At 38.5% G+C, this 16,176-nt stretch overlaps 1 protein-coding gene across 1 annotated transcript in view; it reads left to right on the forward strand.

Annotated features, from left to right (window-relative positions):
* Positions 1-2,317: 2,317 nt before the first annotated feature.
* Positions 2,318-16,176, forward strand: part of LOC140730086 (POU domain, class 5, transcription factor 3-like) — a 32,008-nt gene continuing 18,149 nt past the window's right edge. The window contains exons 1-2 of the mRNA XM_073050222.1: positions 2,318-2,965; positions 4,694-4,805. Coding sequence (XP_072906323.1) covers positions 2,318-2,965; positions 4,694-4,805 — 760 coding nt within the window. The remainder of the gene's footprint in view (positions 2,966-4,693; positions 4,806-16,176) is intronic.

Here is a 16,176-nt window from a genome sequence, read left to right on the forward strand (position 1 = left end):
TGCTTGCGAAGATCGGGAGGGAAGAAGAGTCCTTAGGACCGACACACAATCATTGGTGAATATAGAGGCCAATTCTGGATTTGCAGACTCTGGAGCCCTACTGCTCTCCCCCACCCCCAACCATGACCATAATTTCTAGTAATTATACAAGTTGCCACAAAATAACAATTTCAGGATGTATGTCTGTGATAATAAACCTAATTCTGATTCTGAGATCTTTAACACAACAGAGCAGCCACAGGAGCACTATCCCAAAGGCTGACAAAAATACAGTACTACATATTTTCCACAGATGACCAAAAAGCTCACAAAAAAGACAATTAAAGACAATTAAAGACATCACCACTGAGGCTTGGACAATCAGTGCAACCAATCTTCACACAGCAAGTCCCACAAACAGCAAATGAGATAATGAGAACAGATAATCAGGTTTAGTTAATGCTCTTGGTTGAAAGATAACTGATCTTTTGAAAACCTGCTCATCTGGGGATATGCAGGAGAAAATTTAACACAATTTTGTTTTGGCGTTTAGGAAATCAAATATCAATAAAATGTAGTTTACAGATTTCTTTTTCTAACTTAATATGGCTAGACGCGCGCAAAATCCTACAACGTCAAAGTGAAAAAGTGAAACTCCGTTTATGAGACGAAAGGGCGGTAAACAGGAGACAACAATGTTGACCGAGTCCTCGAGACATGCTGGGGGAAGGGAGAACGAAACCCAGATCTCTCAAGTTTCAAGAGCAACAGACACAAAATGCTGGAGGAACTCAGCAGGTCAGATAGCATGCATAAAAATGAATGAACAGTCGTTGTTTTGGGCCGAAACCTGATTAAGGATTTCGGCCAAGAACTCGGAAACTCGACTGTTGATTCCTTTCTATAGATGTTGCCTGGCATGCCGAGTTCCTTCAGCTTTTAGTGTGTGTTACTCTGGATTTCCAACATCTGTAGAAATCTCACATTTCAAGTTGCTCACCGAGGGAAGTTTAGGATCAAAAAAAGTGAGATGGGTTATCAGGCTATTTAAATAAACCGCACCTTGTTTATTGCGTTAACGCCCTAGCTTTCTCCAAATAAGCGGTGCATTTAATGTTTTTTTATTTATTTTGGATAAAAGATAAAAGAACGCAAAGGGAAAAATCCAAATCATTATTTGTGGGATGGTCGATATGGCGAAGATCCTTGAGGCACTTTGTGCATCCACCTCGCAAGGCAGTTTTGAAGTTTTTGTTTGGAGTTGTATTGTGGAGACTGATCTGAGGTCCTGCAATGGGGGCCAGTCTCTCTTCGGAAGTGAAACACCGGGAGTTCCCATTCTTTTCTCAGATACAGAACCGCGGATTAACGCCACCTCAGAGATGGAATCGCACACAATGGCCAAGCGGCGCCTTTCATTCATTGTCCTTGAGACGCTGCAGGTTTCTGTCCCACTGTTCCTGCTGACATGCAGCCAATAAATAAATCACCACAATACTATCATCTATTTACTATATCCAGAGAAAGATCTTTGGTCCCCGTGGAGGCTACAAGGAGTAACATCCTGATAAGGCGTAAGGATTTTCAGATCAGACTACTCCAAAACTGAAGCAAAGGAATAACATCCCTTACCTAACATCTTGTCTTTTATTTCCGTTTGAATTTTATCCCACTGTAAAACACTTTATCGTTTCTCTGAGAAGTGCTCTATAAATGTTATTATTAAACAGATAAAATCACAAAAGATCTTGCATGTCTCTGGCAAAAAAAGTGATTCCCAAATAATTCCCCAAAAGGTCTTACATGTCGCTCGAAAAAGTGATTCCCAATTGATTCCATAAAGATCTTACACTTCGCTGGAAAAAGATGAGTCCCAATGAATACTATAAAGATCCTGCAGGTCGCTGGGAAAAGCGATGTGTGTTATAATTCCTCACCCAATGCTTTGGGCGTGTTTATGACGAATTGCCCACGTTAAATTTACAATATTGTTAATGGGTTCAAACTATTTGCTCTTTTTTGAAGTCCCTGGTGGGGGTGGGGGGAGTCATTGGCGACGTTCAAATTTGGATCATTTATTGAATCTTGTTGCATGCGGGAGCTCAGGACCCGGGCTGACCGTCAATCAGAACGCACGCTCAAGTCATCAAGTTCATTTACACCTCGGTCTCTTCACGCACCCTCACCAACCCCCAGCACCAATAAGAAGGGCTTCACTTAACACACCGACCCAATCAGGTTGCTGACTCAGGTCAATGAGTTGAATGTTGTAGTGCTGGGATGACCATTTTAATGATGGGTCTTGTGGGAGTGCTGTGAGTGATTGTGCGTTGGAGGGATGTCTGGCCGGCCAATTAGTCCTGGGCAAGGTCCCAACCTGAGCGGGACGGCTCAGTCCCCGGACAGAGCCGGACTGTTGCCTTTCCCCACTGGGGTTCTGCAGGATGTGGGAGGGCAATTTTACAAGTCCAGTTACAACGGCATTTCGGCCCAGTATCTGTTTCCTTTCCCACCTCGGAAGAGTGAATACGGGTACTGTGAGGCGACGGCGACGGGGGAACCGGCGGCAATGTCGCACTCCAGCTATTGGTACCAGTTGCCTCCAGCCGAGGCGACCGGAGCCGGACACTGGCCGCAGAGGCAGCACCCCACGCCAGCGCCGCTGGCTGGCACCTCGGCCCTCCTCAACCGGTCCGAGATCAAGACGGAGAAGGAGAGCACCATCTTCCCACAGGAGGCGAGGTACAACTCTCCGAACCCTTCCTACGGCCACAGATGGAGCGGCGCCGGCTTCTGGCAGCCTGTCGCCACTTCCAACTCGTCCCCGGCCGGGGGTTCCGGACAGTCTTCTTACCCCGGTTTCGGAAGCTTCCCGTCGCCCCCGCAGATATACCCAAGCCCTACGCTTCAGGGAGATACCGGCCAGCCCACATCTCCAAACACGGGGTCCACCAGCGAGGACGGACAGTCTAGCGACAGCGAGGAGGTACCTTGCAGTAAACCTTGTAACTAACTTTCTAATTCGGAGGGTTCTTGTTCCTTTCCACTCTCTGCCTAAATATTTTATTGTCACATGCATCAAGGCAATGAAAAGCATTTGTTTTTATGCCACTCAGATCATTCATATACTGTACATGGGGGAATTACGAAACAAAATGTGGAACCTGATACTGTGTTTATAGAGCTAGACAAGCGCCCTGATGCGATGGGTTGAGTGATTGAGAGGTTATGTAGCAGAAGTCTACAAGCAGTTTGATTTCACTTTCACCAGGGGTTTTGAGGAATGCGTTAAATGATCCAGGGTTATATCAGGATCTTTGCAGAGCGCGTAAAGCTGACCTGGCTTTCCGGTTTGTTGCCTTTGGGTTGTATTGTAGAAGGGAAAATCTCTTCCCTCTTCTCTTCCTTCCTCCTCCCACAACCCAACTCCTTGAAGTAGTGAATCTTTGGAATCCTCCGCCCCAGAGACTGCTTTAGGAATTCGGATGTTGGCTTCCTGGATATTGGAAGGAAGGGCCCAGGTGCATGGGTTTGAGCAGAATCAGCTACCTTTATAAAATGGTGGAATAGGCGGTTAGAGTGGATTGGTCTCTCCCTGTATCTATTTTATGCTGCATTGTCAGTTACAGTATTGGTTTCTACAGTTATTTGTTCATTTGATTTTGTACTTTATGGCATCTAGTATTTGGTTTAATGGGCAGTGATCAGTGTTGATGGTGCAAAAAGTTTTATTTTCTGTGGTTCTTGTTCTGTGGTTGTAAACTAATTTTTAAACGAAAATTTTAAACTTTGTCGAATGTTCTTTATAAATGGCCTTTATAGATCAGCATAGAGTATAGGATTTGGGATGTAATGTTAAAATTGTACAAGGCATTGGTGAGGCCAAATTTGGAGTATTGTGTACAGTTCTGGTCACTGAATTATAGGAAAGATGTCAACAAAATAGTGAGTACAGAGGAGATTTACTAGAATGTTACCTGGGTTTCAGCACCTAAGTTACAGGGAAAGGTTGAACAAGTTAGGTCTTTAGAGCGTAGAAGGTTGAGGGGGGACTTGATAGAGGTATTTGAAATCATGAGGGGGATAGATAGAGTTGACGTGGATAGGCTTTTTCCATTGTGAGTAGGGGAGATTCAAACAAGAGGACATGAGTTGAGAGTTAGGGGGCAAAAGTTTAGGATTAACATGAGGGGGAGCTTCTTTACTCAGAGTGGTAGCTGTGTGGACTGAGCTTCCAGTAGAAGTGGTAGAGGCAGGTTCGATTTTGTCATTTAAAAAAAAATGGATAGGTATATGGACAGGAAAGGAATGGAGGGTTATGGGCTGAGTGCAGGTAGGTGGCACCAGGTGAGTGTAAGTGTTCAGCATGGACTAGAAGGGCTGAGATGGCCTCTTTCCATGCTGTAATTGTTATGTGGTTCTACAGCAGCTTGATCCTAAGGCAAGTTATTATCTTGAATAATGTGGTGTTTTGCTTCCTTCCTTCCACTTGTGTAACTTCAAAATAGTTCTGAATTTTTAACCTGCTGCTTTATTCTCTAATACAAAATAATGCTGAAGTGTTTGGTCAGGTTGCATCTGTGGAGAGCAAACTGAAATGTTAACTTTTCTCCTCGTAGATGCTGCCTAAACTAGATATTTGTGGCATTTCCTATTTTTATTTCAGCTTTTCAGCATCTGTAGTGTTTTGATTTTTCACTGATTGTGCTTTAAGGAATATCCCACCAAAGAGAAAATGGAGCAGTTTGCCAAAGAACTGAAGCACAAGAGGATCACACTTGGCTTTACTCAGGCTGATGTTGGAATGGCTTTGGGGAACCTCTATGGTAGGTGAATAGGCAAGCACCAAATTCTTCCCTTCAGGAAAGTTGTTCAATTGATGTTTAAGCCATTTAGTTCTATAATCATATTAATGGTGTACTGTATCTTGCTAATAAAGCCAGTATGGAACAAGTTGTTGAGCTATCTTCCTGAGCTGATAATTGAAATATACTGTGTATTGCATCTCCAGTTTTAATTTGGGATAGTGACTGATTGGAACTGGGATCATGTGGATTGCTATTCTTGAGGAAATATTGGTTATTTAAGATGCTGCTGCTGCAATTCTCACTCAGTTTTGAAGCTATGTTGATTAGGGAAGGTTAATTTAATTAAACTTAGAACACAATGCTGTGGTGTAGCAAACATCAAGGCTTTTGGGCTCATTACTTCACATTCTACCATTTATATCCTTTTTAAGAGTGTCCCACTTAGCCCAGTTCTTACTATAGCTTCCTAGTCTCCCAAGGTCAGTAACTTGAATCCTTTTACAGGTTTTCCTTGTCTCTGTAATCACTTCCGAGTCTACATCTTGCACTCAGATCCCCTTCCCTTTCTAAATGTTGTTGTTAGTGTAATTCCATTTTTTATTTTTAGAATCTTTTTATTGATATATAATCTTCAACAGCTATAAAATGATACAAAACTTCCACAGATTAATATGTATACAATTAAAGCTGAAGGAAAAAAGGATCTTAAAATATAAAAATGGGGAAAAAATTTATATATAGGAAAAAGGAAAAAAAAAGACCCCATCTAACTAGGAAAAATCAACCCACTTACGACAAAAAAAAACACCCATTAGGAATCAACCACCCGGAATTTGACCATCATCTAAATATATTTTAAAAAGTCATCAACCACCATTTCATATTTATATAAAAAAAATTGGAAGGATACCATACAACTTAATTCAAATTAAATGATAATATTTGGCAAAAGAACTCCATCTTCTCTCAAAGTCAAATCGAGGATCAAAAATTCTACTTCTAATTTTTTCCAAACTAAGACATAACATCACTTGAGAAAACCATTCAATTAATGTAGGGGAAGAAATATCTTTCTGTTTTAATAAGATAGCCCTTCTTGCCAGTAGTGTAACAAATGCGATTACATGTTGATCTGAAAATGAGATACCCTGAATATGATGCAGAACTATTCCAAATAGAACAGTCAATCTATTGGGTTGTAAATTAATTTTCAAAGCTTTAGAGATTGTCGAAAATAAAGATTTCCAGAACAATTTAATGCAGAACATGACCAGAACATGTGTGACAAAGTAGCTACTTCAGTTTTACATCTATCGCAATAGTTACCTATACTAGGAAATATTTTAGATAGTCTCTCCTTTGTTAGGTAATAACGGTGTACAATTTTAAATTGAATTAAATAATGGTTGGCACATACAGAAGAAGAATTTACTTTTTTCAAAACTCGAAGCCAATTTTCATTAACAAAGGTCATATTAAGTTCTCTCTCCCAATCTTGTTTAATTTTTAGTGATAGGTTCTCTTTTTGTAACAAAAATAAATTATAAATTCTACTAATGGAACCTTTCACTAAGGGATTCAATTTCAAAATGGTATCCAACAAATCAGATTCTTGAAAATACGGAAACTTGGTTAAATGTTATTTTAAAAAAAAGTATAACCTGAAAATATTGCAGAAAATGTATATGAGCGGGAGAATATTTGTTAATTAACTCCTCAAAAGTCATCAATCAACCATCACAAAATAAATCTGTAAAATGAATTCCTTTATTTTTCCATAGAAGAAAAATGGGGTCAGTTGTTGAAGGTTTAAATGAGAAGTTTCGATATAAAAAAAACTAGATAACTTAAATTGTTTAAAATTTTAAAAAAATTACAAAACTGAACCTGAATCCGTAGGGATTGTTTAATAACTGGATAGAGATTTAAATTTGGAATTTTAGAGAGCTGTAAAGGTAATGGAGCTCCTAAAGTTGAAGTTAAATGAAATTGTTTAACAGCTTTTAATTCCAAATCAACCCATAATGGTTTTTGGTTCTTATCAAGCCAATATAACCAAAAACATAATTGTCTAATATTCACAGCCCAGTAATAGTCTTAAATTAGGAAGTGCAAGTCCACCATCTTTTTTAGATTTTTGTAAATGATACTTATTAATTCTTGGTCTCTTATTGTTCCAAATAAAAGAAGAAATAAGAGTCAATTTGATTGAAATTTTTTTTAGTTAAAAAGAATAATGTATAAAAATCTAGGTAAAATCATCATTTTTCACAGCATGAATACGACCTATTAAAGAAAGAGTAAGTGGATTCCATCTAGAAAATAGTTGTTTCAAGAAGTCCATTAAAGGAACTATATTCGTTTTATAGAGATCTTTAAATTTTTTAGTAATTATAATACCTACATATCTAAATGTATTAACAATTCTAAAAGGAGTGTCATTGTATATACTAACATTTAATGGAAACAATTCACTTTTATTCGTTAAGTTTATATTCTGAAAATTTTCCAAAATCTTTCTAAGTGTTTCCAAAAGGCTAGTAATTGATTCCTCAAGATTTGAGATAAAAACCAAAAGATCATCTGCATAAAGAGAAATCTTATGTATGGTTCCATTCATAGAGATACCATGAATATTTTTTGCGTCACGTAATGTTGTAGCTAAAGGCTCCAATACAAGATTAAATAATAAAGGACTTAATGGACATCCTTGTCAAGTGCCACGAGAAAGTGAGAAAAAAGACCTGCAATTATTAGTAATAACCGTGGCAATAGGGTTCTTATAAATCATTTGAATCCATCTATTAAAATTACCAAAACCAAATTTTTCTAATACTTTAAACAAATTTTTCTAATACTTTAAACAAATTTTTCTAATACTTTAAACAAATTTTTCTAATACTTTAAACAAATTTTTCTAATACTTTAAACAAATTTTTCTAATACTTTAAACAAATTTTTCTAATACTTTAAACAAATATGGCCACTCAACTCTATCAAATGCCTTTTCTGTATCGAGAGAGAAAACACATTGAGGTTGTTTAGATAATGAAGAATATATAATTTTCATCAATCTCTGGATGTTAGAGAAAGAATAACGGCCTTTAATAAAGCCTGTTTGATCCATAGAAATGATTTTAATTAAAATATTTTCCAAGCGATTAGCCATTATTTTAGAGAGAATTTTTGCGTCCACATTTAATAACGAACTAGGTCTATATGATGAGTATTCAACAGGATCTTTATCTTTTTTTAAGAATTAAGGAAATAGATGCTTCATAAAAAGAAGGTAAATTGCCCTTCTCAAAGGATTCATGAAATATTTCCAAAAGATACGGGGAAAGTAACCTTTCAAATTTTTTGTAAAATCCCACTGAATAACCATCAAGTCCAGGAGCTTTACCTGATTGCATTGATAAAATCGCTTTGTGAATTTCATGCTCGGTAATTGGAGCATCAAGCATTTGTTGATCTTCAAGAGAAATCTGTGGAAATTTAATCTTATGTAGAAAAGCCTTCATTTTAGAGGAATCTGCAGGAAATTGAGATCTATAAAGATCAGAATAAAAATTTAGATATATCTATCTAATATCTAAATATCTAAATCTATTATTAACGTCCTCATGATTACTTACTATATCTCCATTGTTTTTACGAATTTTTAAGATTTGTCTTTTAGCTCTGGCTGCTCTTAATTGAGAAGCTAAGAGTTTATTATTTTTATCCCCAAAGATATAAAATTGACTTTTCAATTTTTAAGCAAATATCCTTCAATAGGATATGTTAGTAATAAATTGTGATTGTAATTCTACTCTTTTAAATGAAACAACATTTGGAGAGATTACATTGAAGTTATCTAATTCTTTAATTTGTTTAGAGATTTTATCTAATTCCAATCTTGTTTGTTTCTTCAGTTTAGCTATATGCGAAATAATTTGACCGGGTAGATAAGCTTTTAATGTATCCCAAGTTACTAACTTAGAGACGTTTCCTATATTATTAAAGAGAAAAAAACTCTTATCTGAGCTTCGATAAACTCAACAAATTCTGCACTTTGTAATAAATGTTCTGGTAGAAACAACATCTTTCAGTTCAAATATTAAGTTTAAAGGAGCATGATCAGAAATAGCAATCGCATCATACTCACATTTCTGAACATTGAATAAAAGTCGAATCTACTATTTTATAGCTGACCCTTGAATATTTATTAAGAACATGTGGAAAAAAAGGAGTATTCCCTATCTCTAGGGTGCATATGCCTCCAGATCTCAGTTAAACCGTAATCAATTAAAAAGGAATTAATAAGTGATGCAGAATGATTAGGAAGTTGATATTTGGATGATGACTTATCCAGTAAAGGATTTAGACAAGTATTAAGATCACCACCCATTAATAACATATTCATTTAAATCAGGTAATAGAGCAAAAACAGTTTTAAAAAATGAAGGATCATCAACATTTGGTTCATAAATATTAACCAAAACGATTTTCCTATTACAAATTATTCCTTTAACAATCAAAAATCTACCATTAATATCAGCTATAATATCCTCCTGAATAAAAGGAATATTAGAATCAATAAAAATAGAAACACCTCCAGTTTTACTCTGGGAATTTGCATGAAACTGAGGACCCTTCTAAAATCTAAAAAATTGATTTTTATCACATAACCTGATGTGCAAAGATTATATCAGGCTGGAATTGGTTAATAACTTTAAATGTTTTCTTACACTTAATAGGATGATTCCAACTGCGAACATTCCAAGTTAAAACATTTAGCTGTTTAGATATCATCATGGAACTTTGTATCTAAAAACAATAGACGCATGTCAGGATAAGGTAGTCAAAAATGGTGGAGATGAACAACAATAAAAATAATTGATGTATGCTCCAGGATTCCATAATGGGGGGGAAAAAAGAAAAAAAAAATCCCACCCAAACTACAAAGCCCAGAAACAAGTCGATGTCAATCGACGCAAGCCCCAAGAAAAGCATAGATGCAAATACAAACTCCGCCTACCTAAGTCAAAAAAGAGGAAAAAAAATCTGTCTCCCTCTACCAAACATAAATTTCATTACAGTCGTCATGTATCTCAATATAATTAACTTGGAAGGAAAGTGTTTTTCTTGTAAAACAAAATGACCTTCAATTGAAAGTAACCTTCATAACATTAGATAAGGAAAGCAATTCAAAGCAATTCTTGAAATATTTGCACAGAAGAAACATGATCGCCATCTTTAAATTGTTGGAGAAATCCAAATAATTTTAAAGAAAATCTTTACAAAACCATTCAATACAAAAATATGATTCATTTAAATGCTGCAAAAAAAATTCTAAATGGATCAAACTTATTACAGTTTTCAACAGTTCTCCCTCTGTCTTCAGAAATTGAAGCCATCCAAACCAGTTTTTCAGAGATAAAAATGTATTTTAAGGTAAAGACTTCTGTAACCATCAAATCTTCCAATTTCATCACTCTTTACACCGCGAGACAATCAAGCCGTTATACATCATTCAAGCTTCAGATTCGTCATCGGATGCGTCGGGTAAAGAATTAATAAAACCCAATGCTTCGATTGGATCAGCAAAAATATGAAAACCAGACTTTTTAAACAAAGAGCATTAATTTTGCTGGGTATTGAAGTAGTGGGAAGAGCTTTTTATATGCTAATTTCATTGCAGTTGCAAATTCAGCATGCTTCTTAACAATTTCATGTGGAAAGTCTTCAAAAAAAAAACGAATGTTTGAATTCTGATAATGAAAAAGACTTTTTTCCCCTCGCAAACTTAATAATACGGTTTTTGTCTCTAAAACGAAGAAAATGTACAACAATATGTCTGTTTTTACCTTGATCCAAAGATTTTAAAGTGCCGATTCTGTGAGCCATTTCGATATCTGAAGGCTGTAAACAAACCTCCGGAAATAAAGACTGAAAAAATTTTTGCAAAATAATCCAGTGTGTTGACCAATTCTGATTTCTCTTTTAATCCGACAATTTGAATATTATTCCAACGTGATCGAGCTTCGAGGTTAACGATCCGTTGTTGGGCTTTTTCCGAGCGAGAAGAAAGGTCAGCAGTATTTCGACTAACTTCTTTAAGATTAAGGCTCAAAGAGTTGACTTTTCCTTCGAATTTCTCTTTTAGTTGAGTTATCTTAATGCCGATATTGCTGATTTGAGATTCTAGTCTCTTTACCCAGGGGGGTTCCTCCGAGAATTCTTCTGTTTTCTTGGACTTTCCGTTGCCTGGGTCCGGATTTCTTTTGGCGCTTCAGAGAGTAGCCATAATTATAACTGATCCGACTGATTAAAATTGAAATTTCAAAGTTTAAATTGGAAAAGGGAGAGATTAAAGGCGGACAAGAAGCGACAGTCTTACATGTCCGTAACCGGAAGGCGGAGTCCGTCAGTGTAATTCCAAAGTAGTTGGCTGGGTCCAACACTTGGCAATTCCTCATGACCCCGCTACCAGTTGCCTACATCATTTTCATCAGATCAACAGTCTCCAGTGCTTGTCCATCTGCTTTTGCAATAATTGTGTATTTTCTTCAGGCTTGCCAATTGCAATGCACTCTATGCCATCATCCTGTAAATAAGGTAATTCAGAACTGGCTGTTCGCATTCTTTTAAAGTTCCTGGCCACTCACTGACCTTCATTGTAATGATCACTGGTTTAATTATAAAACAGAAAACGCTTCCCCTTCCACTCACATTCCTAACATTCTACCTACTGTAAATCCCTACTCCCTCATTTGATAGATAGATAGATACTTTATTCATCCCCATGGGGAAATTCAACTTTTTTTTCCAATGTCCCATACACTTGTTGTAGCAAAACTAATTACATACAATACTTAACTCAGTAAAAAATATGATATGCATCTAAATCACTATCTCAAAAAGCATTAATAATAGCTTTTAAAAAGTTCTTAAGTCCTGGCGGTAGAATTGTAAAGCCTAATGGCATTGGGGAGTATTGACCTCTTCATCCTGTCTGAGGAGCATTGCATCGATAGTAACCTGTCACTGAAACTGCTTCTCTGTCTCTGGATGGTGCTATGTAGAGGATGTTCAGAGTTATCCATAATTGACCGTAGCCTACTCAGCGCCCTTCGCTCAGCTACCGATGTTAAACTCTCCAGTACTTTGCCCACGACAGAGCCCGCCTTCCTTACCAGCTTATTAAGACGTGAGGCGTCCCTCTTCTTAATGCTTCCTCCCCAACACGCCACCACAAAGAAGAGGGCGCTCTCCACAACTGACCTAAAGAACATCTTCAGCATCTCACTACAGACATTGAATGACGCCAACCTTCTTAGGAAGTACATTCGACTCTGTGCCTTCCTGCACAAGGCATCTGTGTTGGCAGTCCAGTCAAGCTTCTCGTCTAACTGTACTCCCAGATACTTGTAGGTCTTAACCTGCTCCACACGTTCTCCATTAATGATCACTGGCTCCATATGGGGCCTAGATCTCCTAAAGTCCACCACTATCTCCTTGGTCTTGGTGATATTGAGACGCAGGTAGTTTGAGTTGCACCATATCACAAAGTCCTGTATCAGTTTCCTATACTCCTCCTCCTGTCCATTCCTGACACACCCCACTATGGCCGTGTCATCAGCGAACTTCTGCACATGGCAGGACTCTGAGTTATATTGGAAGTCTGATGTGTACAGGGTGAACAGGACCGGAGAGAGTACGGTTCCCTGCGGCGCCCCTGTGCTGCTGACCACTGTGTCAGACCTACAGTCTCCCAACCGCACATACTGAGGTCTTATCTGTCAAGTAGTCCACTATCCAATCCACCATGTGAGGGTCTACTCCCATCTCCGTTAGTTTGTGCCTTAAGATCTTGGGCTGGATGGTGTTAAAGGCACTAGAGAAGTCAAGGAATGTAATCCTCACAGCACAACTGACCCCCTCTAGGTGAGAGAGTGATTTGTGCAGCAAATACGTGATAGCATCCTCCACTCCCACCTTCTCCTTATATGCAAACTGAAGAGGATCCTGGGCGTGCCTGGTTTGTGGCCTCAGATTCTGTATTATCAGCCGCTCCATGGTCTTCATCACGTGCGACGTCAAGGCAACAGGTCTGAAGTCATTCAACTCCTTTGGTTGTGGTTTCTTCGGTACCGGGACAATACAGGATGTCTTCCACTGTCTGGGTACTCTTCTCTGCTCCAGGCTCATGTTGTCATGTTTTCATGGTGTCCAATGTGGCCAATCATATCTAGAGGTGCTGTGATTCTTTTCCCTCAAAAGAATATCACTGGCTTTAATGTTGTGCATCAAATTTGGACCTGTTTTGCTAGTGGCCACAATATATTGCGGTCTTTCTCTTGACCTAGAGATCTCAGACAAAACAACCCTTAAGCTCCTTAAATGCAAAGCGATTTGTTTAGCAAACTTCATCTTGTACCAGAATGGGGCTTTTCATTTAAGTGTTCAAGATGTTAAAATTCTTTGTTGTTTGCATTAAAGCTAAAGGATTGAAATTGGTTTTCTTGTGCAGTACAGATCTTTTCAAATTCTGAGATGATGGTGCCTTTGATGGGTTGGATGGATGAACTGTGTAAATGCTGGGTGCAATTTGTGGGTCTCATCCTTCAGAAGCCACAAAGGTTTTGATTGGATGATAGTCTTCCCTTGCAGGCTTGTCTGCCTTTATTTTGAGCCAAGCCAATTAGTCCATGGCCAACAATTACCTGAGAGTTGCATTAAAAATGATATGCTGCAAGAAAGGGGAGCTGAGTGCAAGATGTACACTTGGCAACAATTACAATGATGGGGAAAGCTTGCAAAAGGGATTTAAACTGAAGACATTGGGAGATTGCCAATCAGTGTAGCATATTAAAAATGGGTTAGCAGGACACTAGAAAGAGTTGCATGTTGTCTTTAAACATGCTTCACTGACTCTACAGATATCTGCTTGGGGATAACAGGGCATCAAGCAACATGGAGGATTTTTCATCCCTCACCTATTCCAATTCTGTACAGTTGGAAATCAAGTTCTGTTTGAGGCATTTGTCTTAATCTTTGCATGAAAAGAGAGCTTCAATGTTCCTTTTTGGTATATTTGTCACTGTAGGTGTCTGGTGTAACTGGTTAAATTATGAGACTAGTATATGCCTAGGATAACTATACCATCAAAAATCCTACATGGTAGTTGTAAAATCTGTTTTAATCTGAAATAATTAAGAGAATAGTCTTGATAAGAATGACAAACCACTGGATTGTTTAAAACGGCTTCTAGTTCACTAATGTCCTCCACTGAAGGATCTGCAGTGATGACTTCATAGTTCTGCCTTCTGAAATGGCTCAATTCCTCTGCATCACAATCATTGTTCAAACAGAATAAAACCCATGGGGAGAGTCGATTTCCTTCCAACGCCTGGGGATCAGTTTCTATTATAAATTAACTGTCCCACGTATCGAGAAGCAACCTTGTACAATATGTGTCGCTTAACATCCGTGATACGTTCTGCGAAATCGGATGTTATGTGATTTGGATGTTGTGCGAACACTATTATATACTTTGACTCTTGCTGCTGTTATTACTAGGAGTGGTTTTGCTGCATTTGGAAGTTATGATGCACTTTACGGTAATACAAAAGAAAATTAAACAGATAATGCTACTACACTCAAAATGTGCAATACACGAGATTGTTTACGTCCACTACATCATGTTCTCCACTCAGGACTATGGATGTACGTGCGATCGGCTGTTGTCCAAATGGACGTTAAGTGACGCACACCTGTATTGTATAATTCTGCAAATGTCCCTGTTCACAAGAGTTCTTCATCAGCATCCCTGAGGGCATCCTATTCCACCATGTGTGCTTTTTTAAAAAAAAAACAATAATAGCTGGGGTGATAATCCATTGAATTGTTGACATTGGATCCAGACCATGAACTTTCATACCACCAGGGCAGATGTGGGCACATTTGATTATGACAAACCTTCACCTGGTGAATTAGTGCTCCTCTAACAACGCATAGAAGAAACACTGAAAGTGACGCGAGTGCTTGATGTGTTCCTGCTGGGGACTTCACTGTCCGCTTTGTAACACCACTGTCTGAAGAACACTGATATCACATTTAAACTATTGCAGGCAGTGATTGAACCAGCATGACCTTTCCTCACCACTTTTTGTACAGTAGGTGCATCTGTCCATGACAAATGAACATTGCATAGTCCTTTAGAGACACATCATGTCCAGACAGAGGAAACTCTACGTGTGTGGCAGTAGACATTTTAAATGAGGCATGCCCTTGAGCAAATCTAAAAGCTCAAAACTGGACAATGGTGAGGCACTATGGACCATCAGCATCAAAAATGTGTACCACATGGTAACATTGTAGCCTGGCATATATTTGGCCAAACCAATGAGAAACACAGTTCAGCATGCTGGGAGCAGCATCAGGCATGGCTACGAACGTGGTGCCTACCCAGTGAAATGCAGTGTGCTAAGCAGCATGTAATGGACAATGATCTCGCAGTCACTAGATCAGATTGAAGCCTTGCAGTTCAACCACAGTTGGACACGACCAATGGTGGGCAATGAAACAACTAACAGGAGCTTCCAAAAGCATTTCCTGCCTCAACAATACCAGGGCCAGGATTATGCCCCAGAATAAAGGATTATGCAATGTGAGTGACTAAGGTGAGGCTAAAATTTTTGCACCAGTGTTGGAAGTTGTCAAATAATCAACCCATTTAATCTTCCCTCTGAGATCCCCACTATCTCAGCAGCTAACTTGATTCACACACAGTGATCTCAAGAAATGGATGAGACCATTAGATATGGCCAAGGGTGTAGGACTAGATGTCCAGTAGGACGAAAGTCAAGCTGCTCCAAGATGACTCCATTCTAATTTCTACTCTGTTTGCTCTCAATTATCAATAACATGATAGAAGGTGTCACCAGCAATACTAAGATCAATGCAGCCTAATTTACATTTTTGGAAGGACTATTCTATTCTAGATCTGATCAGTCTTGGTCCAGACACAAACTAAAGGGCGTGTTCCAAGGTGAGTAACTGCTGTGCTATCAAGCAGTTATGAATGTGGCATCAAGCAGTCTTGTTAGAACAGTGGCCAAGGCCATGGCTACTAGCACAGGGCAGAGGCTGTGGATTCTGCAGTGTCTCATGTCCTGACACCATCTACAGGGCACAAGTTGGGAGTGTGATTGAATAATGCATTTTACTGGGTGAGGAAGATTTATCAATTGTCATACTTGACACCATTTGGAACAAAGCAGCACAGTGTCTACCACCTGAAACGTTGATTCCCTTGACTGCTAATGCACAGTCAATGCCTTGTGTGCCATCTATAAAGTGCATTGCAGTTACTTGTATAGGCTACTGTACACACCTTCATGTC

This window comes from Hemitrygon akajei, chromosome 7 (assembly GCF_048418815.1).
Source record: "Hemitrygon akajei chromosome 7, sHemAka1.3, whole genome shotgun sequence".
Lineage (NCBI taxonomy): Eukaryota > Metazoa > Chordata > Chondrichthyes > Myliobatiformes > Dasyatidae > Hemitrygon > Hemitrygon akajei.